The sequence below is a fragment of the Schistocerca serialis genome, chromosome 6 (genome assembly GCF_023864345.2).
Source record: "Schistocerca serialis cubense isolate TAMUIC-IGC-003099 chromosome 6, iqSchSeri2.2, whole genome shotgun sequence".
NCBI lineage: Eukaryota > Metazoa > Arthropoda > Insecta > Orthoptera > Acrididae > Schistocerca > Schistocerca serialis.
Genome location: NC_064643.1, coordinates 539,711,543 through 539,736,756, shown reverse-complemented (window position 1 = coordinate 539,736,756; position 25,214 = coordinate 539,711,543). Strand labels below are relative to the sequence as shown.

Here is a 25,214-nt window from a genome sequence, read left to right as displayed (position 1 = left end):
GTCCAAGTGATGTGATTGTGAAGTGGAAATATGAACAAACAACCACAGCTAAATCTAGATTATGAAGGACTTATGTACTGACATACAGGGACCATTGAGCATTGTGGAGGGTGGCTGTACAAAATCACATAAAATCACAAAGTGCCATCAGCACTCCATATAGCACTTTGGAGATGATGACTGTTTGTATCAGCATGACAGTGCACGCTGTCATAAAGCAGGATCTGTAAGGCAATGGTTTGTGGACAATAACATTCCTGAAATGTACTGGCCTGCTCACAGTCCTGACCTGAACACAATGGAATACCTTTGGAATGAGTTAGAATGTTGACTTCACCATTGATGCCAGCATCCAACATTACTGTCATTACTGACTTTGGCCCTTGAGGAAGAATGGCTGCCATTTCTCCACAGAATTTCCGACACCTCACTGAGAGTGTCCCCAGCAGAGTACAGGCTGTTGTAGAGGTGACAGATGGAAAACCACATATTAATTTCCACTAATTTCATGGTCCAAGTCACATGGAATTCATCTGGCTCTGTTTTGCACATTCATTATATTTTAGCTATTGTGCCTATAATGTTTAGGCAGAAAATCACAGACTGCAGAGAGCTCAAAACTAATGAGGTCAGACATTAGCTCTAGCTTTTGAGTTAACTCATGTAACTTACTTCTTGAGGCCAATTAAATAGTGCATTGACAAACAGAATCTGAAATGCTACATGCATTTTAATAAGGGAGGGAACTACCCACGTAGACTGTTCAATTTTCCTCCATGTCTTTGAATTTAGCGACAGGCATTGATCATGCTGGTGCCATTAATACTGACTATTGTTGCTGTTTCAGTAGCTGCAAATGATGCTCCTCCTGTTGCTGTTGTTGATGCAGCGTCAGTTCTTGGTGGAACTACTGTTTTTGCTGATCTAAATGTTGTTTCCACTGACTCAGAAACCTGGCATCCATATTACAACTCTCACAGTACTGTGGCAACTTCCCTCAGTGGTAGGATTACTGTTAACTCCAAATGGACGAAGACAATGTTAAATTGGCGTAATAGATTCATGAATTGAATCAAAGATGAAATCAGAAACCAAGATGGAAATGAAAGTTACTGTGAGGGAAAATCTATCACCCCAATCTGCACATCTATAAACATAAACAGAAAGAAATAATCTGGTCACTACAAAAGGACTAAAAAATAAAGTTACTGGAGGCATTTGCTATGTTGAGTGAGTGCCAATAAGCTTCCCCAAGTACTTTTGGGATGTTCACCACAGGTTGTGAACATCTACCTAGCTGCTTCACACAGACGAGGTCAAAAGAGATCAAGTCTGATACGACCAATGTCTCTATCTTGTGAGCAGAATTGCACAATACTAAAGAGTGGAGATGTAAGTCAATATTAACCTCCCACTTAAGTCTTTACACAATCATAACAGAAAAGAAGAAAATATTTTTCAATCTCCTTTCTGGGTGAACTTTAAGAAAGCCAATTAATTCCATAAAATGAAATTTTCATCTGAGAGCAAAGATGTTTGTTAAATTACAGTATTTTGACAAAATTTTGAACAATAATATTTCTAAAAGAGGGTTTTCAATAAACACATCCAAACATAAAAATAAAACAACCAGTTCAAAAAATATTAGACAAATGAATGTATATTTAACATTAAGAAGTCATTATTCGAATGAATATGATGAATCAATAGTGTATTATTTGTAAGTTTTATGTTGCACTATCTTTCTCATCAATTAACTCTTATTGTTGTTCATTGATATTTTGGTATGCTTCCCATACTAAAAATTATAAGAAGATGTACTTACCTTAAATAAGTGAGAAATATATGGGAACATATCAACTCCCAGTTTATAATGGAATGCTGACAGGTCAGAAACAGACTGGATTGGTGACTCATGAACGGAAAGAAAAGAAATTATCTGCCCAGAATAAGCACTGAAAAGCAGTATCGCCACAAAAGAAAACCAATTGATAATCATGTTGGCAGCTGTACTGTTGGGCAGTCTTGTAGAACCTGGAAAAAATATTTATTTATTCAAATAAAATATCTGTTCTTATATATGTCTTTCATCTTTGACAGCATTATTAAAATAGACATGATGCTTATATTCTTATATGCTTTAAAAGATCTGTGACTGCACTATTTCATAAATATGACATTACTGCATATTTTGCTATTGCTGCAAGTATAATTTTTGTCATAAATGAGAGTTTTGTATGCTCAGTTGCTTGTGACATTAATAGCTGTCTATAAATCCACAAAGAATAACTATGTATATCAGTACTTGTACACAAGTAATGTTCTCCTAATGAAACTACACTAAAGATGGCTAAAACAAGCATCAAACGCTTATTTTTAATTCTGTGATAAAAGCTCAGATTCTGTACAACTGTTGTGAGACCATGAGGTACTGTACCATGATATCTAGCTACGAGTTCAAACAAAAGTTTCCCCGAGGTTAGCTTCTACCAGTTTTTCCATTCATCTGTAAAGAATTCATGTTAGTATTTTGCAGCCATGGCTTATTAAACTGATGGCTCGGTAATTTTGACATCTGTCAACACATGCTTTCTTTGGGATTGGAATTATTATATTCTTCTTGAAGTCTGAGGGTATTTCGCCTATCTCATACATCTTGCTCACTTGATGGTAGAGTTTTGTTAGGCCTGGTTCTCCCAAGGCTGTCAGTAGTTCTAATGGAATGTTGTCTACTCCCGGGGCCTTGTTTTGACATAGGTCTTTTAGTGCTCTGTCAAACTCTTCCAGGTCCTTTGCTGTCTCTGACAGAATTACAATGTTATTTACAAACCTGAAAGTTTTTGTCTCTTCTACATGGATTTTAATTCCTACTCTGAATATTTCTTTTGTTTCCTTTACTGCTTGCTCAATATACAGATTGAATAACATCGGGAATAGGCTACAACACTGTCTCACTCCCTTCCCAACCACTACTTCTCTCTCATGCCCCTCGACTCTTATAACTGCTATCTGGTTTCTGTACAAATTGTAAATAGCCTTTCGCTTCCTGTGTTTTACCCCTGCCACCTTCAGAATTTGAAAGAGAGTATACCAGTCAACATTGTCAAAAGCTTTCTCTAAGTCTACAAATGCTAGAAATGTAGGTCTGCCTTTCCTTAATCTTTCTTCTAAGATAAATTGTAGGGTCAGTATTGCCTACATGTTCCAACGTTTCTATGGAATCCAAACTGATCTTCCCTGAGGTCGGCTTCTACCAGTTTTTCCATTCATCTGTAAAGAATTCATGTTAGTATTTTACAGCTGTGACTTATTAAACTGACAGTTCGGTAATTTTCACATCTGTCAACACCTGCTTTCTTTGGTATTGGAATTGTTATATTCTTCTTGAAGTCTGAGGGTATTTCGCCTGTCTAATATATCTTGCTCACCAGATGGTAAAGTTTTGTCAGCGCTGGCTCTCCCAAGGCTATCAGTAGTTCTAATGGAATGTTGTCTACTCCTGGGGCCTTGTTCCGACTTAGATCTTTCAGTGCTCTGTCAAACTCTTCCACACATTTCTTCTTCAACTACATGTTCTTCCATTTCCATAATACTGTCCTCAAGTACATTGCCCTTGTATAGACCCTCTATATACTACTTCCATCTTTCTGCTTTCCCTTCTTTGCTTAGAACTGGGTTTCCATCTGAGCTCTTGATATTCATACAAGTGGTTCTCTTTTGTCCATAGGTCTCTTTAATTTTCCTGTAGGCAGTATCTATCTCACCCCTAGTGATATATGCCTCTACATCCTTACATTTATCCTCTAGCCATACCTGCTTAGCCATTTTGCACTTCCAATCAATCTCATTTTTGAGACACTTGTATTCCTTTTTGGCTGCTTCATTTATTGCATTTTTATATTTTCTCCTTTCATCACTTAAATTCAATATTTCTTCTGTTACCCGAGGATTTCTACTAGCCCTCATCTTTTTACCTACTTGATCCTCCGCTGCCTTCACTATTTCGTCTCTCAAAGCTACCCATTCTTCATGTACTGTATTTCTTTCCCCCATTCTTGTCAGTCGTTCCTTATTGCTCTCTCTGAATCTCTCTACAACTTCTTGTTCTGTCAGTTTATACAGGTTCCATCTCCTTAAATCCCCACCTTTTTGCAGTTTTTCTGTTTTAATCTACAGTTCATAACCAACAGATTGTGGTCACAGTCCACATATGCCCCTGGAAATGTCTTACAATTTAAAACCTGATTCCTAAATCTCTGTCTAACCATTATATAATCTATCTGAAACCTTTCCATATTTCCAGGCCTCTTCCATGTATACAATCTTCTTTTATGATTCTTGAACGAAGTGTTAGCTATGATTAAGTTATGCTCTGTGCAAAATTCTACCAGGCGGCTTCCTCTTTCATTCCCCGTCCCCATTCCATTTTCACCTTCTATGTTTCCTTCTCTTCCTTTCCCTGCTATCAAATTCCAGTGACGCATGACTATTAAATTTTCATCTCCCTTCACTATCTGAATAATTTCTTTTATCTCATCATACATTTCATCAATTTCTTCATCATCTGCAGAGCTTGTTGTTGTTGTTGTTGTTGTTGTGGTCTTCAGTCCTGAGACTGGTTTGATGCAGCTCTCCGTGCTACTCTATCCTGTGCAAGCTTCTTCATTTCCCAGTACCTATTGCAACCTACATCCTTCTGAATCTGCTTAGTGTATTCATCTCTTGGTCTCCCTCTACAATTTTTACCCTCCACACTGCCCTCCAATACTAAATTGGTGAGCCCTTGAGGCCTCAGAACATGTCCTACCAACTGATCCCTTCTTCTAGTCAAGTTGTGCCACAAACTCCTCTTCTCTCCAATTCTATTCAATACCTCCTCATTAGTTATGTGATCTACCCATCTAATTTTCAGCATTCTTCTGTAGCACCACATTTCAAAAGCTTCTATTCTCTTCTTGTCCAAACAATTTATCATCCATGTTTCACTTCCATACATGGTTACACTCCATTCAAATACTTTCAGAAAGTAGTTGGCATATAAACTTGTACTACTGTGATGGGTGTGGGCTTTATGTCTATCTTGGTCACAATAATGCATTCTCTATGCTGTTTGTAGCAGCTTACCCACACTCCTATCCATTTCTCTTTTTAAATTTTTTAACCTACCGGCCTGATTAAGGAATCTGACATTCCATGTTCCGATCCATAGAATGCCAGTTTTCTTTCTCCTGATAACAACGTCCTCCTGAGTAGTTCCCGCCCGGAGATCCAAACGGGGGATTATTGTACCTCTGGAATATTTTACCCAAGAGGATGCCATCATCATTTAACCATACAGTAAAGGTGCATGCCCTCGGGAAAAATTATGGCTGTAGTTTCCCCTTGCTTTCAGCTGTTCGCAGTACCAGCACAGCAGTACTGTTTTGGTTATTGTTACAAGGCCAGATCAGTCAATCATCCAAACTGCTGCCCCTGCAAATACTGAAAAGGCTGCTGCCCCTTGTCAGGAACCACATGTTTGTCTGGCCTCTCAACAGACACCCCTCCGTTGTGGATGGCTATCTGTATCACTGAGGCACACAAACATTAGGGGGCAATTAGTTATATGCATTATAATAAAACAGCAATTTTATATTACTAAACTATGCTACCTTACAATTTAATGATACCATGTAACCAGGAGAGGGAGAGGATAATTCATATTGTTCACTTTTTATGTATCTTATTGTCTATGTTGTGTCACTTATGTGTTTAAGGATCTTTTATCATATTATTCCAGTTTGCACTACCAAACCATGTGCTCATTGATTTCATATTTTAATACATAATAGCACACTTAACATCTTCAGTCTAATATATTGCATGGCTCTAAACATTTTAGTTGCTGTTGTCTGTTTGATAATTAAGGAGCTTATTTTGTTGTACCCGTGTAGACTGAATGTAGTGAAAATCTACATCTACATACATACTCCACAGCCCACCATATGGTGCATGGTGGATGGTACCCTGTAACACTTCTAGTCATTTCCTTACCTGTTCCATTCACAAATGTAGCAAGCAAAAATGTACCACCATGTGAACTCTAATTTCTCATATCTTATTTTTGTGGTCCTTACATAAAATGTATGTTGCCAGTAGGAGAACTGTTCTGTAGTCAGCCTCAAATAGCGGTCCTCTAAATTTTGTCAATAGTGTTCCTTGAAAAGAATGTTACCTTCTCTCCAGGAATTCCCATTTTAGTTCATGAAGCATACTCTTGAGTAGAAAATCCAGCAGCCCACCTCTCAATTGCTTCGATGTCTTCCTTTAACCCTACAGTAGTCATGTGTAGACCATCAGTTCTTCGTTTTTAGTCTCATTGGACCTAGGACTAACATGACCTGCATACATTCCTACAACCAGCAGTACTATGTTACTCCTTTGTTTCATTTGGACTGGAGCAGTGGTGATGACATGTTCAACAACTGTTGATTCACAGTCCCATGTGAACAACAACATTCCATGAAAATTGCAATGTTGGCTTTAGGAGTAACAGTAAAAGGTATGTCATTATTGCCGTATTATTGTTAATTGTCAAGGTTTTTTTTTTATTATTACAGTCTTCACTTCTATTAGTTACATTGTTCTGTTAGGTTCAGGTTAGTTGATTATTTCATTAATTTATTTTTTCCAAAATGGATGTACATGAAGGAGAGTCTGGAAGAATTAGAAAGTTGCTTGCTGAGGTTTTGGCAGAGAATGATCGTGGAGGTGACTATGATGAAGAATGTGAAAGCAAGTGTAGATGGGGTAGAACGGCAACCTGAAAATTCTGATACAGAACAAGAGTTATCTGATGGTGAGGACAGTATTGACAACATCACAAATAGTCTGGCTATGAAATATAATAAACATACACCTCGAAAAAATTTTAAAACAAGGTCTGGAAATATAATAATCGATCTTCCTGGTGTAAAACCTACTCTAAAGCATCTGAAAACGCCAACTGATATTTGAAAGCACTTGTTTTAGTGATGATATTATCAGCATAATCATAGAAAACACAAACCTGTTTATCGAGTACCAGAGAGGTAAATTTTCCAGAGACAGTGATTGCAATGCAACGACTGACAGTGAAACTCAAGCTCTAAATAGATTTCCTGATTTTGGCTGGAATATTGAAGCCTAACCATCTGAATCAGATGATTAATGGAAAAGTGAGGGCACAGGGACAAACATTTTCAGGCTCATCATGTCACACTCTAGATTTTGTTTCCTTCTCAGATATCTGTAATTTGACAAGCTAACAAGAGAAGAAAGACTGAAATATGACAAGTTACCTCCAACAAGAAACATTTTTGAAATGTTTGTCTAGAATTGCTAAATAGCATACACTCCCTTTAAATACCTCACAACTGATAAGTTGAGGCATTTAAGGCAATTGTCGGTTTGGACAGTATATAACTAGCAAGCTGAACAACTACAGAACAAAAATATTTGCCTTTTGTGATGCTGTGATGTATAATACTATGGATATGGATGTGTATGTTGGAACACAGCCAGAGGAACCATATTATGTAAGTAATACTCCAGCTGCTGTAGATCAGAGGTTGTGTACCTCTACCAAGGAAACCAGCAGGAATATCACAGTTGATAACTTGCTTACCAGTTTTCAGTTGGTTGAAGCAGTGAAAAATCATTTTTGGCTACCTTTACTAGAAACCATACAAAAAAATAAATGGAAATTGTCATTTGAATTCATGAAGCAAAGAAAGCATCACGTGGGTTCAATACCTTTGCCATCAGAAAATCTTGCATTTTAGAATCATATATTCCTAAGCAAGGCAAAAATGTTGCACTTGTATGCAGTCTTTACCAAGATGGCAGTGTTGATGAACAGATGGGCAAATCAGAAATAAAAGTGCAATGCAAATGATGAATACATTTTGAACTCCAAAAATAAATGTAAAGCAACCTGGAATGTCATAAAACAGGAAATTAATAACATCAATAAAGAAAACAACATCCCTATAGACTGTGATACACTCCATGATTATTTTGTAAATAGTGCCACTACCAATCCACTCAATAATTCTACCATAGATGCAGAAGCACTACTCATACATACAAAACAGACTAGTGAGAAATTTACTTGGACCCCTATCACCCTAAATGACATTTGCAAATCAATAAACAAACTAAGCAATTCCAAAACAGAGGACTATTATGGACTCAGTAATTTCATCATAAAGTGTATAGCAGAGGAGATCATAGTGCCACTTCTCTCACTGTCAAAAAGAGTACTAGATGAAGGAATTTTTCCAGAATGTCTTAAGCTCACAGTTACACTACCTATGTATAAAAAAGGTGATAAAAACCTCCCAAACAACTACAGACCCATATCAATAGTACCAAACATATCCAAAATAATAGAAAATTGGATGCATGGGCAGCTACACAGCTATTTTGAAAGCAACAAACTATTAAATGAACAGCAATTCGGATTCAGGTCTCACCTATCAACTGTAAAAGCAATTGAAGCTTTGGTGAACAATGTATATGAAGCATATAAAAAGAGGCTGCATATATCTGGAACACTTATTGATTTAAGCAAAGCATTTGATTCAGTGTCTCATGACATAATCATTAAAAAGTTAGAATACTATGGCTCTGAAGATATACCAGTCACCTTATTCAAATCTTATTTAAGCAACAGGTTAAAGCTTCTATATGTAAATAAACAGAGATCAGCAATACTCCCTATAAAAATAGGAATACCCCAAGGTTCGGTTCTTGGGCCTTTCCTGTTCATTGTCTATATTCATGATTTCTAGAATTATATACCATGTAAGAATATACTGTACACAAATTATATAACACTAATAACGTCAGGTGACAATTTACAAACTGTTCTGAATAACAATAGAGAAATAATGCAAATGACTAGTCACTGGTGTCAGGCCAATCAACTGTGCATAAACAATACATAAGCAAAAACAAAAAGTGGAAAATGAGTCATTTGCTAGTCCTATAATAAGCTGGCGTGTGAAACAAGGGGTAAATTGGGATCATAAACAAAAACAAAAAGTGGAAATCGAGCAGAGTACTAGGCATAAAATAACCTGGCATGTGAAACAGCGCAAAAATCATTACGATCTGAAAACAACGAATAAAGCTGAGCTTCCTGACACCAGTGAAGACTCGATCAAACAGGGAACTAAAAGTAAGAATCATATGTATGAGACAAGTGAGAATAATAGAAATAAATATGACCTGCCAGACACTAGTGATGATATGAACAAACAGGGAAACAAGAGAAAGGAACATACATCTAAGACAAGTGGGAGAAATAAAAAGAGTGACATATACATCTTCTCAGGCAGCCACGGAAGAGGCTTAGCAGAAAAAATGGCCAGTATGCAAAAGAAACTAAAAGTAAGCGGAATCACCAAACCAGGCATGCCATTAAGTGAAGTGTTGAAATCCTGGGAAACATCCGTAACAAAAAGTGCGAAATGTGTCATTATAGGTGGAGGAAATGACATTTATAGAAACAAAAGTATCAATGCAAGAAGAGTACTGAGGGAAACTCTAGGGAAAGCTACTCATTCTGAAGTATATGTGCTAAGCATTCCTCAAAGACACGACTTGATGGTCGAGTCCTGCATAAATAAAGAAATTACCAGAACAAATAGGATATTTAGGAAGATATGTAGCAGCTCCTCAAATGTGACTTTCATAAATGCAACAAGCTCACAAAGAGAGCATTTCACAAGGCATGGTTTACACAGAAACAACTGCGCAAAAACTATTCTGTGCAAAGAAATCTTGGAAAAATTTGACAAACTACAAGGGCAGACACAGACACCCATGATACTACCAATGAAGGAAGAGGCAGGAATGTCTCCACTGTGCCATATAAAAGAAAAAGAAACAACCTCATCACCAACAGAAGCAGACCCACAAACCTCACCATGCCCGATAGAGGAAAAAGAAGCAACATCATCACCAACAGAAGAGGGCCCACCACCCCCACCCCCAAAAGAGGAACAGATAACGCAAACAACAGGAAAAGAAGTAAGGTCATCAGAGACCCGACAGATAAGATAAGAGGGGAGAAAGAAAAAAGAAACCTATCAGGCAGGGACCAGGACTTCCTATATAACGAAGCCGGAAACCAGCCAACCTACAAGAGGCTGTCATCGAAGGAAACTCAGGATTTTCACTGGCCCAAGACCAGCAGTGCCACAACATAGCAGACAATCTGAGAAGCACACCGGTACTATAGTGTCAAAACCAGATGTACCCGGAGACGACAAAACCAGGAGAAAACGAAGGGAGAAAAAACATGAACATAATGTTATGGAATGTAGAAGGATTCAAAAACGCAGCATGCATAGCTCCAACAGACTTTCTCGAAGGTTATGACATAGCAATATTCACAGAAACTTTTCTCACAGACCATTGGCAACACCCAAAATTCTATAGCATAAATATGCTGGCAAAACAAGGAGAAAGGGGGCAACCCCAAGGGGGAATAACAGTCCTACTGAAACCGTGGATAACACCAATTATAGCGACAACAGAACTAAATCACTCCATTCTAATAGAAGTAAAACACATCACAATATTTGCAACCTGCTTCCAGCCAAGCGAATCGGCCAGACATAACTGATGAACTAGGCCAACAAATAAGATGGAGCAAGAAAGACATCCCTTTACTTATCGCAGTGGATCTAAACTGTCGGTTGGATGTACAGAATCACAAAACAAAATTAGTAATCGAATAACTACAAGAAGAAGGCCTCATCCTGCTAAACAACACAAATGTCCCTACGTACTTCAGCCATAATGGCAAAAGTTCTATTGATATCGCCCTCATAAGAGGAAACATAAAAGGGGACATAAGCCCTCTTTGGAATGCAAACCACACGCCTATAAGAAAACACATCCTGATGAACATAGCCATACAAAGTGATTGGAAGGCAAGAGAGAACCAAGAGAAGAGACCACTCTCGAGGAGACTGGATCCAAGGAAAGAGGAAGAATACCATGACCAGATAGAACAAATTGAGTTCTTAATCGACAACTCAAATGTAGAGGAGGCAGCGCTGGAACTGGAGAAACTCTTAAAACAAGCAACTACCCCCAGGAAAGTGAGAAGAGCTAAACCATGGTTCAATCAAGAGTGTTATCAGCAAAGAAAAGAAGTACTCCAAGCTTTACACTGACTAAAAATGGACACAGATAATCACTCACTACTACGAACATACGCTGAGAAAAGAAGATCCTACAAAACACTAACAAGGGAGAAGAGAATGGCACACAGGGAAGAAGAGGGAAGAAGACTAGCTGAAGAAGCCAGGAGAGACCCATTCATTGCAATCCGCCCCCGAAAGCAGGCACAGTCACACTGGAAAAATGGACGAGACATTTCAAAGACATTCTCAACAAAGATGGTAGAGAAGGAGCACAGGTAGCAAGTCAAGAGCTCACACCGCAAGAGATGCCAGCCTGGTCCCCACTCACTCCAAATGAGGTCCGAAACAACATTGAATCACCAAAAAGGAAGAAAGCAGCAGGACCAGACATGGTTTACAACAAATACCTTAAAGACACAGCCCATCTGCTAGCACCAACCTGGACAAAACTTTATAACAAATGCACTGAAACAGCAAAAATCCCAAGCCAGTGGAGAAAATCAATAGTAAGGGTAATGTACAAAGGGAAGGGCGACCCAAAGGACACAAACAAATACAGAGGAATAGCCTTGGAAAAAAAAACCTTTTAAGGTATTCACAAAACTAATCACAGGAAGAATAAGACACACTTTGGAAGACCACCTCCCAGAATCTCAATTCGGGTTCAGGGAAAAAAGATCCACTATCACAGCAGTGGAGCTGCTTTTAAAAAACATATTGGAAACCATCGATAAGAAGCAAAAATATTATGCTGTATTCATAGACTTCACAAAGGCCTTCGACCTCCTCAATCGATCATTAGTAAAAAGGATGCTCGACGAAACCCTGTGAGGAGACAGCATCTGGACAAGGATCATAAACTCCATAAATGAATGGAATGAGATAAGGATCTCAGACAACCTCGACCTGTCTGAACTATTAAGGCAAACAAACGGAGTACTCCAAGGAGACCCACTAAGACCGCTCCTGTTCATTCTGGCAGCAAAGGACATTATGGAAATCGCTCAAGATGAAGAAGTCGAAGCATATGCCTACGCGGACGACATTGTGATAGGCTCAAAAAACTTAAAGAAACTACAGGAGACTATAGAAGATGTGGAAAAATGGTGCACAAAACACAAGTTCATAATCAACACCGACAAGACGAAAATGATGGTATTCAGACCAGGCGGGCAAATCCCAAAAACGACAAGAATTGCACTACAAGGAAAGGAAATATCTATCACAAAAGATTACAAATATCTAGGGATAACACTCCAGCCATCTGCAAAGTGCTTCACTAAACACACAACAGAGAAAGCGACACAAGCCATCAGAGCGATGAACGAAATAAGTTCCATCAGAACACTAAATCTAGACACAGCTATGGCACTCTTCAAATCAAAAATAATACAGATATTGGCTTACGGGATAGAAATCATATGGATACACCTAAATGAAAAGGACTTAGAAACATTGGAAAGAGTAAAAGCAGCTTATATCAAAAGAGCATTAGGGGTAGCAAAAACCACAAGATCAAGATTAGTCTACCTTCTCGCCCGAGAATCTTTCCTCATAGAGGATCTAAGGACAAGGTTCTTACTTCCCAACACATCAGCATTGGAGAACCTACTAAGATCACTACTCAAGAAAAGAGAGGAAGTACCAATGGAATTCTATGGATCCGAGGTCATGATCGACCGCACTTGGACAGCAGCAAAATTTTGAGATGAGACATGTACTTAAAAGACTCGCAGTACACGGATTCCACCGTGAAATTTGTGCAAATACAACATACCGTGAACCATCAAACCTTTGCAAGTGTACACTATGCGGACAGTCTTGTGAGAGGTACCATATAGAAATATGCAACAAGAGGACCAGATCAATTGGAGACTATGCAATAAATGGTTCAAATGATAATCTGTTATAATACCTGCACTGAATGTAATCTACTACTAAGAATTATGCGCACACTCAATACATCCTTGTAATTCACTCTCGAATGGTTGTAGTCTAATGTATAACTATAATGGCTATTTTGCTGCACTAAATCATTTAATTAAAAACAGAAGAAATAATTTTTAATCTAAAACCCACAAAAAGTACAAATAAAGCAGTGAAACTTCTTGGATTGCACATAGACCAAACACTCTCCTGGGAAGAACACACCAATCACCTCTCCAGCAAACTAGCCCGTGTACTTTTTTTACTGTACAAATCGAGAAACAGTGTGAGCAAACAGCTGTTACTCCACTCATATTTCGCTTTCTTCCATTCCCATCTGGAGTATGGAATATTGCTCTGGGGTAATTCCTCAGAGGCTAAATGTATTTTCAGATGGAAAAAGAAGGCCATCGGATGTATACTAGGATTAGCACCCAGAGATTCCTGCAGAAACCACTTTAAATATCTTAGTGTAATGACAGTACCTAGCATGTACATATATAACTGTTTAATGTATGTATCTGGACAAATTCAGCACGAGATGTGATGTACACACACACAATACGAGAAATAGTTGCTTGCTGGATTTTCCTTTCTCAAGGCTAGCTGTTGTCCATAATAACTATAAACATTTGGGCATAAAATTTTTCAATAAGTTACCATACTCAGCTCATACAGCCCCATTTAATCAATTCAAGAGTGTATTGCAAAATTGGTTAAAATGCAGTGAATTCTATACAATTGAAGAATTCCTAGGAAATACTCATTATAATGTAAGCTTTTAATAAGTGATAAAGAAATGTTTTCAATTCTTAAATAAGCTAAATAATTCTGTGTATGTAAGTGCTTATTGTGCTTAACTGTACTCCACTGTAAACTTTGACAAAACAAACTGTATGAAAAATACTGAAAGGCAAATAAAAATATTCTATTCTATTCTATTCATCTAGTGGAGAGTGTGTGTCCAAGCTCATTGTTATACATTGTTTCTGTTGCATATGAAATTTATTTCTCATTACTAACAGACTTATAAATAGCTACAGCTGACATAATGCATTTCCATGCAGTGAACAATAATATAATTTGAAGGATGGTGCACCAAGTCCTCTGTCGTGAAATAAAGCTTGTAAATGTAATTATAACGTCCAAATTAAAAATTGCTGTTTTGTGTACATTTCTAGTTTACTTACTTTGTTGGCAGGCAAGACCAATAGTTAGTAGAAGAATTTCAGAGACATTCCATGAGTAATCTGAGCAATTTTCCTTCTTGTTCACACTCATAACAGCAAATGTTAGTGTTAGAAAGGTGAGTATTGTAACAGTAAATACTGAAAGCCACACATCCACAGAAAATGGTAAGAAAAACACATTCTGTAGGGACGCTTTTGTTGGCCGCACAAAAAGCATAGAAAGGCTGCAAAAAATTAAAGGTATTGGAACATTAGTAAAAATGAAAAATATCTTTTAATATAGCCTACAACAACAAGGCTGTATTATAGAAATTACACACTAATAGCATGATGTAAATGATCTCATCTTTTACAGCAAGGTTATCTAATATAAAGTTCGTTGGTGTCCAGCTGTAAATCTGCATCACCAGAAGTTGTGTGACTCAAGCTGGTAAAAATGTCAGCTCTTTTAAATGAACTCACCCTTCAAATGCTTTATCACAAACTGCAAAAAGAAATAGTTTTTAATAACAGGATACATTTTTAATAATAGGAGGGTAGCTTGAGAAGAGAGATCTGTTACAATATTATGACCTGCTAGAACATAGGGCTTGTAGTATTTGGCAGATGTGACTTTAGGCATAGCATAGATGAATGAATTTTGGTCAAACCTACCATATCAGGGAGGATATTCAAGCAATGCTTCAAGCCTACTAGCTTTGATTTAGATTTCTCCAACAGCTTCTGTGCTCTGGGGACTGTGGAAAAAAAGACTGTAAACCTCAGAAGTTCACAGCTGACTGAAAAGAAGAACTGCAAAGATTAAGAGAGGATGTGGATGCACTGGTGGGGGTGGCGATCAGGTTAGAGGCTATGCTCAAGTCTCTGCATGGGCTTTCTGGATGCATCTAGAGTGCTGGACAATGCTGGATGTGATCACATCATGTTGCTGCTAATGTGAGATTCTATGCTGAACAAAGTTGGCAACCTCCATCCATATTGACTTGGTTCCCATGGATACATATTTCTATTGATTCCTTAACAATGTTTTCTCCTTATTGGGCTGCTTTGCATAGCAACTTTCTCTTCTCAAAGTCAAAAGTGTGATCTTCATTTATGACATGTTCTGCCACTGCTCATTTCTGTCTGTGTCCCAGTCGAACATATCTCATGGGTTCCTTGCATTGTTTCAAGATAAATCACTGCCTTTGCCCAATGTATTGGTGGCCACATTCACATGGGATGCTGTGTATCCCTAGTACATTCAATGGTCAAAATGAAAGTGTGTCCCTTGTCTCCTTCTTCATGTTCTTATTTTGTTGCATTTTTTTTTAAATGCCCTTCTACTCTGCTACTCTGTGGTTCCCCCACCCACTAGGGTTAAGATAGATACTGCCTATAGGAAAATTAAAGAGACTTTTGGAGAAAAGAGAACCACTTGCATCAATACCAAGAGCTCAGATGGAAACCCATTTCTAAGCAAGGAAGGGAAAGCAGAAAGATGGAAGGAGTATACAGAGGGTCTATACATGGGCAATGTTCTTGAGGACAATATTATGGAAATGGAAGAGAATGTAGATGAATATGAAATGGGAGATCTGATACTGCGTGAAGAGTTTGACAGAGCACTAAAAGACCTATGACAAAACAAGTCCCTGGGAGTAGACAACATTCCATTAGAACTACTGACAGCCTTGGGAGAACCAGGCCTAACAAAACTCTACCATCAAGTGAGCAAGATGTATGAGATAGGCGAAATACCCTCAGACTTCAAGAAGAATATAATAATTCCAATCCCAAAGAAAGCACGTGTTGACAGATGTCAAAATTACCGAGCTATCAGTTTAATAAGCCATGGCTGCAAAATACTAACACGAATTCTTTACAGATGAATGGAAAAACTGGTAGAAGCCGACCTCAGGGAAGATCAGTTTGGATTCCATAGAAACGTTGGAACATGTAGGCAATACTGACCCTACAACTTATCTTAGAAGAAAGATTAAGGAAAGGCAGACCTACATTTCTAGCATTTGTAGACTTAGAGGAAGCTTTTGACAATGTTGACTGGTATACTCTCTTTCAAATTCTGAAGGTGGCAGGGGTAAAACACAGGAAGCGAAAGGCTATTTACAATTTGTACAGAAACCAGATAGCAGTTATAAGAGTCGAGGGGCATGAGAGAGAAGTAGTGGTTGGGAAGGGAGTGAGACAGTGTTGTAGCCTATTCCCGATGTTATTCAATCTGTATATTGAGCAAGCAGTAAAGGAAACAAAAGAAATATTCAGAGTAGGAATTAAAATCCATGTAGAAGAGACAAAAACTTTCAGGTTTGTAAATAACATTTTAATTCTGTCAGAGACAGCAAAGGACCTGGAAGAGCAGCTGAACAGAATGGACAGTGTCTTGAAAGGAGGATATAAGATGAACATCAACAAAAGCTAAACGAGGATAATGGAATGTAGTCAAATTAAATCGGGTGATGGTGCAGGAATTAGTTTAGGAAATGAGATGCTTAAAGTAGTAAATGAGTTTTGTAACTGATGATGGTCGAAGTAGAGAGGATATAAAATGTAGACTGGCAATGGCAAGGAAAGTGTTTCTGAAGAAGAGAAATTTGTTAACATTGAGTATAGATTTAAGTGTCAGGAAGTCGTTTCTGAATGTATTTGTTTAGAGTGTAGCCGTATATGGAAGAGAAAATGTGGACAATAAATAGTTTAGACAAGAAGAGTATGGAAGCTTTTGAAATGTGGTGCTACAGAAGAATGTTAAAGATTAGATGAGTAGATCACATGACTAATGAGGAGGTATTGAATAGAATTGGAGAGAAGAGAAATTGTGGCACAACTTGACTAGAAGAAGGGATCAGTTGGTAGGACATGTTGTGAGGCATCAAGGGATCACCAATTTAGTATTGGAGGGCAGGGTGGAGGGTAAAAATCGTAGAGGGAGACCAAGAGATGACTACACTAAACAGGTTCAGAATGATGTAAGTACTGGGAGATGAAGAAGCTTGCACAGAATAGAGTAGCATGGAGAGCTGCATCAATCCAGTCTCAGGACTGAAGACCACAACAACAACAACAACTCTGTGGTTCACTGTATCAGTTTTTTTGGATCACTTCCTTTGGGTGTTGTAGCTTGTCTGGTAGGTTGCAGATGATTGGGACCCTATGCACCAAAGTGATTAACGCTGTTTGCCTCTGCATTGGATGGTGGCAGCTAATGCAAGTACAGGTCTGTGGGAGTCCTCTTCCTACTGTAATGTAACAGACCAACATTCACTAGTGGAAGTATGCTTGCCAGTCATGCAACAATATACTCATGACATGAATAGAGAAATGCTCTCATGAGGTAGTGCAGATTTAAAATACACAGAAAGATGTAAAACTTCTAGCTTTTGAAACCCAGGGATCCTTCTGTTAGCAGAAGAGAGGAAAGGTTTTAAGGAAAAGCTGCGGGTAAGGTTTGACAATACTGCATAAGTCATGTGCCTATAGCAGTATGTTAATGGAAAGCACTGAGCAGAATATAAACAATAGAAATAATAAAGATAATCGAACTGTGTAATAAGGGTAACAGTCTAGTGTAGTCATGTGTGAATAACATACCTGCAGTGATAAGTGATTTCTTCTTGAAGGTACTACTACAGCCTTCAAATTTAGGCTGAATTCAACAATTTCTTCTCAAATTTCATCACAGGCGATTTAACATGGGTTCAGAACTTTCAGCTGGAAACGAAGCAGCAATCCATGTAGTGGCAGTACACCACCTCTTCTCTAAAGATAAATTTCAAAGCCACATCCTCAGCTGGTGAAGTAATGGTGATGATCTTCTGGGACTCTGAAGGGGCTATTATGTTTTGTTCTGGTGCAACAATCTAGACTGAAGAAATAATTTCATCCTGTTCAGCATGACAAAAATGCAAAATAACTTCTCCTACTCCATGACAGTGCAAGGCCTCACACAAGTTCTGGACTGTTCCTTTTTCACCCATCCTACAGGCTGGGCAGGCTGGGTCTTGCACCTTCTGATTTCCATCTGTTTGACCCAATGAAGACTTTACTCCATGGGGTTATGTGGAGGTTATTGATGCAGAAAAATGTTAGCTCTGACATCGACCAGTAGAGTAGAGCCATGCAACCATACATGCCCTCCCAGTTAGGTGGCATGAGGTCACTTACAGGATTTAGACTGATGACCTGTTTGGTCTCCCCCCCCCCCCCCCCCCAAAAAAAAAAAAAAAAAAAAAAAAAAAGCCCGATTCATCTTACAGGATTTTGTAGCCAAAAGTGTGGGGAATAATACGGAGTATTGGAATTCTGGATAAAACCAACCTACTTTCAGAGAAAGAGGCCTTTCATTACTTTCTGTGCAACCCTCATATTAATTGATTTGTGATCATAGGTATGTGAAACAGGTGATGTCTCTGCAAGAAATTTTTAAAGATAATAGTAAAAACTTGTTTCTGAACAACCTCTTTACTGCTTTAAAAAGTATTTAATTAATTTTCTGTTTCAATTTGGTACTTTCTGTTGCATGTGAGTCCTTCAGTTCATACCAGAAGCTAAATCAGAGCAGTGAAATAAAACTTCTGCCTCTTCTCTAGAAAAGCTGATTTGATATCATATGCCAGATAACATAGTCAGTACTTTCTAAGGCTGTTCTGATTGAATATTTTGTAGAGGCTAAAATAATAGACAGTAAATACTATGTGAAACTACTTAACCAATATGACAAAAAATTTGTGAGGTGATCTGGATCATGGAGAAAATTAAAAATTCAGAACAGTGCATTTGCCCACAAAAGTGCTCAAGCACCAGGATCATTCATGGCTTTGAAGTGCAGAATATAGGCTAATCCACTCTATTCACCAGATTAGTCATTCACTAATTTCTCTGTATTTGTACTGTGAATGAAAAACTAGCGCAATGAAAAGGTCAAGGAAGCCACAAATGAGTATTTTTCAGAACAGCACTTTTTGAATGGTATCTTTTAACTGAAAAAAAAAACAATTGACAAACCACATTGGTCATAGCTGGAACAATGCTGAAAAATGAATCCATTTTCAGCCAATAAACACAGAACCATCAGTGGCAAGATAGGGAAATTATTTCCTTTCCTTTATTCATTTCACAACAACAAGATGTCCTGATCAATATATAAAACAGAAAACAATATCTCTGGAACACTTGTGGGAAAGCATCATGCATGTAGTTTTTGATATGCAAGTACAGTAGAGTGAATTTTATATTGCTTCTGCATTTGGGGTATACATTAATTACAGTGACAAACTTAATGTACCCTTCCTTTATAACTTAAGATCTCCAATATATTGCCAGCATATGTCATGCATGTACTTAAGCATGAGAAAATAGCACAGATAAATAGCACTCAATGCAGAAACAAGATCTTAAATATAGACCAATGTAAAATGAAGAACACTTACCGTAATCCACCTATTGGGTGTATGAAATGAATAAATTCAGCTCTCTCACGAATGACACCCATTATAATTGGGGCAATATCAGCATCTCCATTAGTAATAGTCTTCAGTACAGCAGCATCACCAGTGACAGCATTAGAGTCAATTATGTCAAGGCTAGTGACAAAAACAGGACAATAAAAATCAATTCTTTGTTGGATGCTTCTATAAGGATGATATATGATGTACCAAATTACCTGAAGTTAAACATTTCTTGAAATAAAAGAAATATTTCAATATTTAGATCAAATGGTTGATACCCCGTTTTGATAGAGAAGTTTTTAGGATTGAAATTATTTGTCATTCTCTGAAAAAGAAAAGGAAATTAAAGTTGTATTTTTATAAGACTGAAGAGTCCTGGGTGGAATAAAAAAAGTAGGAGGACTAAAGATAGGCACTTACAATATAGCTGTCAGTTCAGTCTTGCTCATGTTCCTACCTACTGCTCAGCGTTTAAACTAAATTATTGTTCAAAGAATTTTTGGGCTTGCAGCTGGTCTTTCACTTCACTAAATGATATTTCAACTGGACACCTTCCCCTCATCCTCAGTTGATTCATTGAGTAGCTGAAGCCTATTTAAAATATTGTGGAATAAAGTGAACAATGACTGACTGCAAATCCAAAACTTCTTTGAAAATTCATTTTGCTGGGATAATTTTGAAATTCACACTGAGCTTATACTGGTGAGTAACTGTCTATAGTTCTTCCATTGTTGGTTATATTTTTCTTTTGAAAACTAATACTCCCAAAAATTATTGTAATAATGACCAAATAACAAATTTTCATTTTGTAAAAAATTTCAGATTTAGTTATTAACAAGAGCAGTTTGTGGTTTGGTTGCATTCAGCTTTTGTGGCAGATATGTAAATTGTTAATGGCCATTGCTCAAAAAGAGACTAATTTTTCATAGTCAAAGAAGAAGGCTTGGAAAATATAAAACAAGTTTTTCTTAGTAAAGAAGTCACTGAAGTACAATGTAAGTTAATTATGAAATTAAAAACTCATCCATTTAATAATAAAATAATGTACACATTTGCATTTTTAGTTATCTTTAAAACATTGCTTTACACACCTTAATCTGAATTTCCAACAGCTCCTGTTGGCTGTGAATCATGACATAGTGGTCTTGTGGTGGAGTGTGAAAACCAAAAAAAAGATTTTAACCACAATAGGCGAGTTGGGACAAATAAACGATAGTGAATCAATAACCCACAGTGTAAACCAGAATCCCTGTGTGAATACTACCAGTATTTCCTCTTACAAAACAAAAACAGGGCAAGAAAACATTGCAACATTGTGGTGGAGTGTGAAAACCAAAAAAAAGATTTTAACCACAATAGGCGAGTTGGAACAAATAAACGATAGTGAATCAATAACCCACAGTGTAAACCAGAATCCCTGTGTGAATACTACCAGTATTTCCTCTTACAAAACAAAAACAGGGCAAGAAAACATTGCAACAACTACAGATGCAAGTAACAAATCAGAACATACAAATAGGCCTACCAATAAAGAGCTTACAGTCCATGAAGTGACAGAAGATCGATGTGTTAGCAATACTTCTTTGAACAATTCAAAAATTGGAGCCAGTATAAATGAAACCAACCATACATCTTAGCCAGAAAATCAGATGAGAAACCTTCACCCAATACAGATACAAATTGGCATGATGTACAATGTAGGGAAAGAACTTTTCGATCTACAGATCAGCAAGTATCATTCACAACATGAAAACAACAAACCAACAACATACACAAAATGAAGCAGAATGCATCTGTACAACCAAAAATGCTGTATGCAACTGCACTAAGGAAAAGTGTAGAGGAAGAAAGACCTCAAGCATCTGCCATAGCATCAGTAAGAAATTCAAGTACTAGAGAAAGAAAAAATCAGATAATAGGCACTGGTGAAGAACAAGCAATGCTATATGGCAAGAAAAGAGCATGGTTTCATTTAGGAAAAGTGAAAAACGGCACAACAACTGAAAATGTAACCAAAATCCTTAAGAAAATCTTTCCAAACTGGAAACAAAGAGTGTGAACAGCAGCTTCAAGATTGGTGTGGACTTCCATATAAAGGACAAGGTGATGGACACAACACTATGGCCAAAGAATATTGTTGTCAAGCATTTTTTATTCCAGAGATCGACCAGTGCCCCAGTAAAATAGTGCCTGAAATAAAAACCCAAGGCCCCATAATATCTCACAGAAGTAACAGTAGAGATGATAGTTATATGCCCATTGTTATAACAGTTCTTAATATACAGTGTTTAAGAACAAAGGTGGACCTTCTATCATTCTTTGTAGAAGACGTCAAACCAGATGTTTTATGTATCTGTGAACACTGGTTAGATGAAGCAGAAGGTGACTATTAAAGAGCCATTGAATATTTGGACATGGTAAATTCATGGTATTGAACTACTACAATTCATGGTGGTGTATCTGTATATGCAAGCAAGACTCCTAGCGTAAAGGAAATAGACTTAAAAAACTTTTCCACAGACCTAGATCTAGAATTAGCTTCACTAGTGTTAACAGATATTGACCTTATTATTGTCTTTGTGTACCACTCACCAGATGTTAATTTTGAAAACTTTATTGCACAAATGGAAACATGTTTGTCCTACCTAACATGTCTTAAATCTAAAATTGCACTGTGTGGAGATTTCAACATACATATAGGTGATGGAAGCACTAAAGAGAGAGTCTTCATGACTTTGATAAATAGCTATGGGCTGTTTGTTGCAAACCGACTGCCAACAAGAGGTGATGCCTGCCTAGACACAGTTATCACTAACCCCAATATCTGGGAGTATAATATCAGTGTAGTTGAACCAATGATTGCTGACCATAGCGCATTAGTAATGGAAATAAGTATGAAATGCTCGAGTCAACTGTAACCAAGCTCATGGCACTCCAGTTACACATTTACTAAAAGGATCATAAAAGAAGAAAGATAAATGACCTTAAAATAGCCCTGTCAAGTGTAAACTGGCAGCAAAAAATTGCAGGAATGGGGGCCAGTGCCTCATTCAAATGTCTGTTCCAATCATTAAAAGCTAAATTTGATGATTTATTTCCAGAAATCCACAAGAAGTATCCTACAGGCAAAGCTAAAGGAAGGGACAAACCTACTACAGAGAAGATGTGGTATACCCCTGAGCTAACCAAATTATTGTGCTAATATTCAGGGACCGTATGAAAGCAGCTAGAGATCTCCCGTCTAGAGACCTGCTTCATTGTAACTATGTAAGAGCCAAACAAATTTACAGAAAGCAAGTGCAGGAGGCAAAAAAGAGATACAATGACAGGTTCATTAAAGAGGCTCACAATCCATGCAAAGCAGCTTGGAATCTGGTAAACGAGTGTAGAAAAAAGCCCACCTCAGCCTTAAATTCTGGTAGCCCTGACGCCTTCAATCAGTACTTTGTTAGGATAGTGAAAGGTACTATTAATGAAATACCTGACTCAGGCTTAGTCCCCACAAGTCACATGAGAAACATAACTAGTAACGCTTTTGAAAACTGGAAGGAGGTGCACCCTAAGGATATCGTAAAAATAGTTAAGTCATACAAGAACTCAGAGAGCGAACATATCTATGGTATGTCTTGCACAATGCTGAAGAAAATCTTTCTAGAGCTTGCTCAACCATTATCTATAGCAATTAACAAATGCTTATCCTCTGGTGTCTTCCCAAAATTTCTTAAACAAGCACGCACAGCACAAATCTACAAAAAAGGTGACCCATATGAAGTGTCCAGCTACAAACCAATTTCTATCGTTCATATTCTAGCTAAAGTTATGGAGTCCGTTATGAAACTCCAGTTACAGAATTATTTTGAAGTAAATAAGCTCTTCCAGAACACACAGCACGGTTTTCACAAGGGAAAGTCAACGTTTATGGTAGCACTGGACTTAACCAGAAAACTAAGGCAAGAATTCGAAGACAGAGAAAGTGTGGCACTGACTCTCTGTGATCTTAGCAAGGCATTTGATTGCATTTCCCACAAGATACTGAAAAATACATTGAAGTGTTGTGGTGTCAGAGGTCTTGTTCTGGCAACTTTTAGGTCTTATCTGGAAGACCAGAGACAAGTGGTATCAATTCATGGAGCAACATCACAAGAACAAAAGCTGGAATATGGAGTACCCCAAGGGTCCGTCATAGGGCCTCTCCTGTTCCTTATTTATGTCAATGATATGGGTTATAACAACAATATGTTACAGTTTGCCGGTCGGGGTGGCCGAGCGGTTCTAGGTGCTACAGACTGGAACCGTGCGACCGCTACGGAGGAGGAGGAGGAGGAGGAGGAGGATATTAGTGTTTAACGTCCCGTCGACAACGAGGTCATTAGAGACGGAGCGCAAGCTCGGGTGAGGGAAGGATGGGGAAGGAAATCGGCCGTGCCCTTTCAAAGGAACCATCCCGGCATTTGCCTGAAGCGATTTTAGGGAAATCACGGAAAACCTAAATCAGGATGGCCGGAGACGGGATTGAACCGTCGTCCTCCCGAATGCGAGTCCAGTGTGCTAACCACTGCGCCACCTCGCTCGGTGTGACCGCTACGGTTGCAGGTTCGAATCCTGCCTCGGGCATGGATGTGTATGATGTCCTTAGGTTGGTTAGGTTTAAGTAGTTCTAAGTTCTAGGGGACTGATGACCTTAGAAGTTAAGTCCCATAGTGCTCAGAGCCATTTTTTGTTACAGTTTGCCGATGACACCACCCTTTTTGCCAAAGGAAGAACTGCTGCAGAATCACTCCAAGAAACAGATGTACTCCTCCAAAACATTAAAGAATGGTTCATCAAAAGTAAAATGAAAATGAATGAAGAAAAAACACAACATCTGATATGCACCCTTAACAACATTGGATGCCATGATAATATGGAGGCTGTCAAACTGTTGGGCTTCATGATGGACAGGAAACTAACAATGAACAAACACACAGTGTACATGTGCTCCAAGTTCTCCCATGTAATATACCTTCTGAGGAGGTTAAAAGGTATATTGAGTGACCAATATCTCATAACAGTATATTATGCCCTATTCCATAGTCACATCAATTATGGCCTACTGTTATGGGGACATTCTGCAGGTTGTAAGGATGTGCTAATTCTACGGAAAAAAGCTCTCAGAATAATCACATCAAGCAAAAGACAGGAGCACTGCAGGCCTATATTCAAGCAGTTAGGAATTATGACAGTCTTCAGCCAGTATGTGTTTTTATGTCTCATCAGCATGAAAGAAAACCAAGGAGTCTTCAGCATGAGGCAAGATATACACAATCACAGTACCCGTAACAAGAGGAGCATCGAAATACCCAGGTGTCGACTGATGGGAACGCAAGACAGCTTTCCAGTGGCTGCCCTAAAGATGTTCAACTCACTGCCTCAAGAACTGCAATCCCTGCCGCTAGGAGCATTCAGAGGGAGAGTAGCACAGGACCTGAAAG

At 38.1% G+C, this 25,214-nt stretch overlaps 1 protein-coding gene across 1 annotated transcript in view; it reads right to left on the bottom strand.

Moving 5' to 3' along the window:
* Positions 1 to 25,214, bottom strand: part of LOC126484150 (glutamate receptor ionotropic, kainate glr-3-like) — a 97,723-nt gene that overhangs the window by 48,512 nt on the left and 23,997 nt on the right. Inside the window, exons 3-6 of the mRNA XM_050107548.1 lie at positions 19,959 to 20,068; positions 19,726 to 19,878; positions 14,297 to 14,520; positions 1,826 to 2,034 (exon numbers count right to left, since the gene is read on the bottom strand). Of these exons, the coding sequence (XP_049963505.1) occupies positions 1,826 to 2,034; positions 14,297 to 14,520; positions 19,726 to 19,878; positions 19,959 to 20,068 (696 nt within the window). The remainder of the gene's footprint in view (positions 1 to 1,825; positions 2,035 to 14,296; positions 14,521 to 19,725; positions 19,879 to 19,958; positions 20,069 to 25,214) is intronic.